This window comes from Diaphorina citri, unplaced genomic scaffold, assembly GCF_000475195.1.
Source record: "Diaphorina citri unplaced genomic scaffold, Diaci psyllid genome assembly version 1.1 scaffold1500, whole genome shotgun sequence".
In the NCBI taxonomy this organism is placed as follows: Eukaryota; Metazoa; Arthropoda; class Insecta; order Hemiptera; family Psyllidae; genus Diaphorina; species Diaphorina citri.
In genome coordinates, this window is record NW_007378926.1 from 4,891 (window position 1) to 12,018 (window position 7,128).

General features: G+C 41.7%; 1 protein-coding gene across 1 annotated transcript in view; it reads left to right on the forward strand.

The window, feature by feature from the left end:
* LOC103516170 (neurobeachin-like) overlaps positions 1-6,295 on the forward strand; it is a gene marked incomplete at its 5' end in the record, with an annotated part of 10,452 nt that extends 4,157 nt beyond the window's left edge. Inside the window, 6 exons of the mRNA XM_026828641.1 lie at positions 827-1,042; positions 1,669-1,920; positions 3,207-3,484; positions 3,885-4,067; positions 5,450-5,539; positions 5,724-6,295. Coding sequence (XP_026684442.1) covers positions 827-1,042; positions 1,669-1,920; positions 3,207-3,484; positions 3,885-4,067; positions 5,450-5,539; positions 5,724-5,906 — 1,202 coding nt within the window. The remainder of the gene's footprint in view (positions 1-826; positions 1,043-1,668; positions 1,921-3,206; positions 3,485-3,884; positions 4,068-5,449; positions 5,540-5,723) is intronic.
* Between the last annotated feature and the right edge of the window lie 833 nt (positions 6,296-7,128).

A 7,128-nucleotide genomic window follows, 5' to 3' on the forward strand; every position in this document is an offset into this window, starting at 1 on the left:
AAAAACCTCTTGTTGAAAAAAAATAATCATGTTGAACGATGGAGATATCTCAGAAAGAGAGGTATCTCAAGATCCCGTTATGAGAGCGGCAGAAGGGTGAGCTCTGACAAAATCCAGATCAAGAAACTTTGGACTAGACCCCCTCGCAACATGTAGTCAGAATGATTGATGAACTCCTACATTGTGACCATAGGTTTGAGTTGATTTATTTTACTTCCCCTTCATTCATAAGTAGCTCATCCATCTCTATGCAACCGTATGGTAAGTTCGCGTCATACAGCGTGTCGCGTAATCTTAACAGCGGTCACTGTGTGCTCGCGGTATCCAGCTTTGTTCGCCTATCCGCGGTTGTTAGCTATGGTTTGGTAGCCGGTCTGCTCGCGTATCCGCGTTGTACGTGCGTAGACCGCGCTTTGTTCGCGTATTCCCGCTGTTCGCGGCGGTCCTCAAAATTTTATCTATAGAATGTATAATCACAATTTTTGCCTGCGCGTTCGATTGGCGTGATAAACGGCTGTCTTTATATGAATTAATGATGGCACATTTCTGCGCAGTTCTCTTTTGACGACAAACGGATCGGAGGAAGTATCAGGGCTGTATCTCCTGGACGTCAAATATTGATTTCATTGTAAAAGAAAATTAAGATTATTTTCATGTTACAGGTTTTTTTCAGGAGTTTTGACTCATTGGCACCTTAGCATAGATCCATTATTTATAATTACATTGCTGAATTTATTCTGTGCCAATTAAACATGGAGACTTTGTTTAAGACTATAGACTGCGGTAGTAAAGGAACTTTTCAGTCTCATTGGGTCAGTATAAACAGTTTATATTCTAATCACTATTACCTCTATTCTATTGCAGAGTCCAATGATGTTCTCTACAGTACTAGACGACGTGTGTATGTCTCTCAAGTTTCCGTCCAACTCGCCCATATGTCACGTCACAGCCAACACCTATGTCACTCTCCATATGCCAAGCGTGGTCACTGTCACTGCAAACCATCAGTTTGCCATCAACCGCTGGAACCCGGACTATGCTGGTGAGTAACAGAAGGTCCCGGGTTCGATTCCGGAATATGACAAAATTTCCTAGTTCGGGTGACTTATTCCACCAGGATTCGGAATGACTGTATCATCATCATAGGGTTATCAGTTGTACAACTGGTTTGCTGCAGTCTTCCATTCTTCTCTTTCTTCTGGCAATCTTTTCATTTCTTCATAACTATTCAGTCCTAAGGAAGTATGAATAGTTCGGCAGTATAAATGTATACGTGATTCTAAATCTTGAGAGTATTCAAATTGTTGCCTGCCAATCCTGCCATTCATTTACTTACTTGACTCAGCTCCCATGGCGTAATGTTCACTTCGCTCTCCTTGAACGCGGGAGACTCGGGTTCGATTCCTGGCTAGGTCGAAAATTTACAAATGATTGATTCCGTGACTGGCTGTTGCGGGGCCCACTCAGCCTCGTGAGGAAAATGGGTAGCTATGTAAATGTGCATAGCGACCGGTGCTAGCATGGTAGCTGAACATTGAGCGCTGAATTATTAAGATATTTGGAAAATCCTACTATGCTGCAGCAAGCACCAAAGTTGTGATATAATAACACAAAGAAACTTATTTTATCATTATTCTAAATGTAACACCATTCCCGTCCCCATTGCAGCGTCCATACAGTCCCCAAGCTACGCGGAGACCCCGGGGTCACCCCCGGGCAATCTGCCCCTGACCCTAGACCCCATTCTTACCCACCCCACGTCCAATAACAACGCCCCTGTACCCAAGAGACATCTGGGTGACAATTTCAGTCAGAAGTTACGCGTACGACATAACTGTTTTGTCACTACGGTGGATAGTCGATTCCTGCTGGCGTGCGGCTTCTGGGATAACAGCTTCCGAGTGTTCTCTACGGATAATGGTGAGTTTTGTTTGGTGAAACAAACAAATCAGTAATATTTTGAAGACAAAGTCTGTAAAGTAGTTTTGAGTAGTTCTGTGAACTGTAGACCTCACTATCGTTCGGTCAGTAATGGACTCTTGAGCGAAAGGCGAGGTTAACGCCGGAGCGTTCTCTACCACCTAACCCTCAGAGCTCCATTATTAGATGTTGAAAAATTAAATATTCTCTCAAATAAATTAAGATAAAATGGAACAACCTCCGTGGCCGAATTATATTAGGCTTGAACATCGGAGATCCCGGATTCAATTCCCGGCGGTTTGGTTTTTTTTTTTTTTTTTTTTTTTTTTTTTTTTTTTTTTTTTGAGGTCTCACTATCGTTCGGTCAGTAATGGACTCTTGAGCGAAAGGCTAGGTTAACGCCGGAGCGTTCTCTACCACCTAACCCTCAGAGCTCCATTATTAGGTGTTGAAAAATTAAATATTCTCTCAAATAAATTAAGATAAAATGGAACAACCTCCGTGGCCGAATCATATTAGGCTTGAACATCGGAGATCCCGGATTCAATTCCCGGCGGGGTCTGAGTTTTTTCGACTCTGTGTTTGGAGGCGAAGAAGAGGAAGAAGAAGTAGAGATAAACTTTTCAGTCCTATGCTACCAATATAAAGATTGATCGGTCCTCTTTGGGCGGGATATCAAATTGATTAATAAAACAACAATACCATAATCTTTCTGTTTCTCTGTTGCAGCTCGCATCGTGCAAATCATATTCGGTCACTACGGCGTGGTCACGTGTCTGTCTCGCTCAGAGTGCAACATCACGTACCAACCTCCAGATCCGAAGTCCACCGCGCTAACCACTACACCCCTAAGGTTAGTTCAAATGTGAAATATTTTGCAATTATGATCAAATTGAAATCGTGTTAATTAATGTTAAAATGTATGTATATCAAGTACCTACGTTATTGGCAGATCAGTTTTCAAGCGCTTATTTTGTAATCAGGAGACTGCAGGTTTCAATCCCAGTCGAGGCAAGGAATTTAGCGCTAAGGTCAAGGGGTTCTCTAATCTCTTTCTACCGTAAATAACAATATTATTAATAATAAATTAATTCCTCGATTGAATATTAATGAAATGGCCATGTTGCGTTTTTCAGGAACCGTTCACAACTATGTACCTGGCGTTACAAGAGGGCAAGTTTGATCCCTATGCTACCAATATAAAGATTGATCGGTCCTCTTTGGGTGGGATATCAAATTGATTCATAAAACAACAATACCAAAATCTTTCTATTTCTCTGTTGCAGCTCGCATCGTGCAAATCATATTCGGTCACTACGGCGTGGTCACGTGTCTGTCTCGCTCAGAGTGCAACATCACGGCTGACTGTTTCATCGCCTCTGGTAGTGCAGACTGTACCGTACTGCTATGGCATTGGAACGCGCGCACGCAGAGCATAGTGGGTGAAACAGACACGCCTACACCGCGCGCGACGCTCACTGGACATGAACAACCGGTGACTTCGGTGGCTATCTCTGCGGAGCTAGGCTTGGTCGTGTCGGGATCACAGCTAGGACCTGTGCTGGTGAGTTATTGATCAATAGCTCAATATTGATATGATTGTTGCATTGCTATGAAATAAAAACAGTGGTGAAATACTCACTAAAAAAAAGTCTTACTGCCAGGGCCATTTGAAGCCTAGAAGACTCGCCAAACTGTTTGGTCTTGAGCTTCTTCCGTAATGTTAATTTTTGCCATGTCTCTCTTGATCTGGTCCTTCCATCTCAGCTTTGGGCGTCCTCTTCTTCTCGTCCCTGTTAATTCTCCTTCCCAAACACTCTTCATCAAACATTCATCATCTCTTCTTAACACATGTCACATCCATCTCATTCTCTTACACCAGATGTTCGCAAAACAATCTACGAAATGAAAACAGCGATGAAACACTCATCTCCCCACTAACATACCCTTCTTCTCCCCGTCAGGTGCATACGACGTTCGGTGATCTGCTGCGGTCTCTAGATCCCCCTAGTGGCTTTGCATCTCCAGAGAGTGTGGTCATGTCCAGAGAGGGAGTCATAGTGGTCAACTATGAGAGGGGACACATAGCTGCCTTCACTATGAACGGAAATAGACTCCGACACGAGTCCCATAATGATAACCTGCAGGTAAGTGTCACGGTAGCTTAACCTAGGTGATAACAGGTCATTGACCCTTCCCTTCCCCGCGGAAAAAACTCGTTTTGGCCTTACCGAATTTTTGGCTTTTCTATTCCAATTCCATTTCGAAACAAAATAGAAAACAGCCTAACCAAATAGAACCGAAAAATAGTTCGTTCCCTGACCAAGGCTAACCAAGTTTTTCACCAGAAAAAAAAAGCTTTGATTAATCTTGGTCCATTTTGGTTAACTTGAAAAAAAAAAAAATAAATAAATAAATAAAAATATATATACCTAATTAGATGGATATAATTTGTTATAATACATGTGATCTAGCTTTTCATATGAAATACATTGCAGATTGCGTGTTCATTATACCTTGTTTTAAACAACATCTATTTTTAATTGTGTTAAGCAAATAAGCATACTTAAATGCTTGTCTCAAATATCGTTCCCCAATTATTACACCTAGATAAATTTTTTGACTTGACTTGGACTCGAACCACCAACCTCCAGATCCAAAGCCCAATGCGTTAACCACTGCACCACTGAGGTTTTTCAGGTCGGAAATATTGCTGGGTAAACAAAAAATTTCAAACCAGCTAGAATCGAACCTGACTCTTCTCACATCAGGCAATTCTCTTAGATTATGATCAATTGAGCGTCTTGACCGCTACCTCACCGACTTAACCCGTGCTAGCTGGGTCAATACTGGATGACCCTTGAATCCCTGATTTATGCTCACCTTACGGTCAAAATCTATGCCTAAGTCTCAAGGAAATAGTAATTGGAGGAAAAATACACCAACACGAAATTTACTAAGATGTCTTATAAAGGGTGTCCCAATAAGAACGCAAGATTTGAAAGGGTCATTATTTTGTTGTGAAACAAACACAGAACAGAAAAACCCTGCCGGAAATCGGCATCTCCGGGCGTGCAAGCCTAGTGTGATGGTCATGGAGGCTACTTGGTCATGATTATGAGTTAATTATCTATTGCGGATTTATTTTAATTTGCGACGACTATCTTTTTTTTTAAGTAATAATAATAATAATAATAATAATAGTGCTTATTTATACTGCTCGCATAGGACTGTAAAGTCCCTTTACTCAGCAGTAGGCTACTACTATTATTGTGGTCAAAGTCTCAAATTATATTGAGGATAAAATTCCATACCTCGGCTGGGATTGAACCCACGAGCAAGATTTGAAAGGGTCATTATTTTGTTGTGAAACAAACACCGAGGCAGGCATTTTAAAAGTAGGCTATATTTTTAACAATGTTGAACAATAATACAAAGGAAAAAGCTAATATTTTAAAATGTTCTTTACTACCTAACCTACGAAGGTAACGTGGATCTAGAAGCTATCTCAGATCCCGTTATGAGAGAGGCAGTGGAAAACCAGATCAAGAACTTTGGACAGACCCCCTCGCAACTCTTGATGGAACCCCATCCTCCCCGTAGCTCAGCCATGCATATGGTAAGTTTCATACAGGTTTAACTTTAACATCACTGTGCCAGCCTAGTAGCTTGTTTGGTAGCGCGTCTGCCTTGTAAGTGCTAGGCCGCGGGTTCGATTCCCGCCCCGGGCGGATTTTATCTTGAATGGATAATGTTCGTTGTCGTAACGGCTGGCTTTATATGCATTTGATGGTTAAAAGTAGGCTATATTTTTAACAATGTTGAACAATAATACAAAGGAAAAAGCTAATATTTTAAAATGTTCATTACTTTTCATTATTATTTTCTGTTTTAGATTCCTGCTAGCGGGTTTAGCCACAGGAACTGTAGTCGTCTTCCACATTGACTTCAACAGATGGCATCACGAGTTTCAACAACGCTACTAAAATGTTCCTCACTCCGGGATCCGAACACGCGACCCGTAGACTGACAGCCTGGTAGTGTGGCTGAGGGAAGAGGATAAATCGAATCTTAGGCCAGCCACTCACCATCAGGTAGACTTGACAGGTACACCTGATCAGGTCCGCCTGTCAGGTCTGCCTTATACCTGATGAGCACACACACTGTCACAGGTAGACCTGAGCCCGGGCACCCTCAGTCCCCCCCTTAAATACGGCCCTGATTGGGGGGGGGGCAGGCAGATAACCTAATAATAGGTTGGTATGTAGGTACTGTATCTACAATAATACCTATGAGTGAGAAATGAGCTATGTTAATTTTTGCTGTGTGAAAAGTACAGTATTGCCAAGTTGAATTTATTTTTTATTGATGGGTTTTTTATGAAATTATAGATAAGTCTAATGGTCGGTTTCACCAATATTTTTTCAGCCCCTAGAAGGCCTGTTAAGCTAACAGCCTGTTAAGTTCCATTTGATTTGAGTTTCAACAACGCTACTAAAATGTTCCTCGCTCCGGGATTCGAACACGTGACCCGTAGACTGACAGCCTGGTAGTGTGGCTGAGGGTAAATCGAATCTTAGGCCAGTCACTCACCATCAGGTAGACTTGACAGGTACACCTGATCAGGTCCGCCTCTCAGGTCTGCCTTATACCTGATGAGCACACACACTGTCAGGTAGACCTGAGCCCGGGCACCCTCAGTCCCCCCCCCCTTAAATACGGCCCTGATTGAGGGGGGCAGGCAGATAACCTAATAATAGGTTGGTATGTAGGTACTGTACCTACAATAATACCTATGAGTGAGAAATGAGCTATGTTAATTTTTGCTGTATGAAAAGTACAGTATTGCCAAGTTGAATTTATTTTTTAATTGATGGGTTTTTTATGAAGTTAGATAAGTCTAATGGTCGGTTTCACCAATATTTTTTCAGCCCCTAGAAGGCCTGTTAAGCTAACAGCCTGTTAAGTTCCATTTGATTATGAGTGAGAAATGAAATGTTATTTTATGCTGTGTGAAAAGTACAGTATTGCCAAGTTGAATTTATTTTTTAATTGATGGGTTTTTTTATGAAATTATAGATAAGTCTAATGGTCGGTTTCACCAATATTTTTCAGCCCCTAGAAGGCCTGTTAAGCTAACAGCCTGTTAAGTTCCATTTGATTTGTATAGGCTTAACAGGGCTGTTAGGGGATACAGAAAGGTTGGTT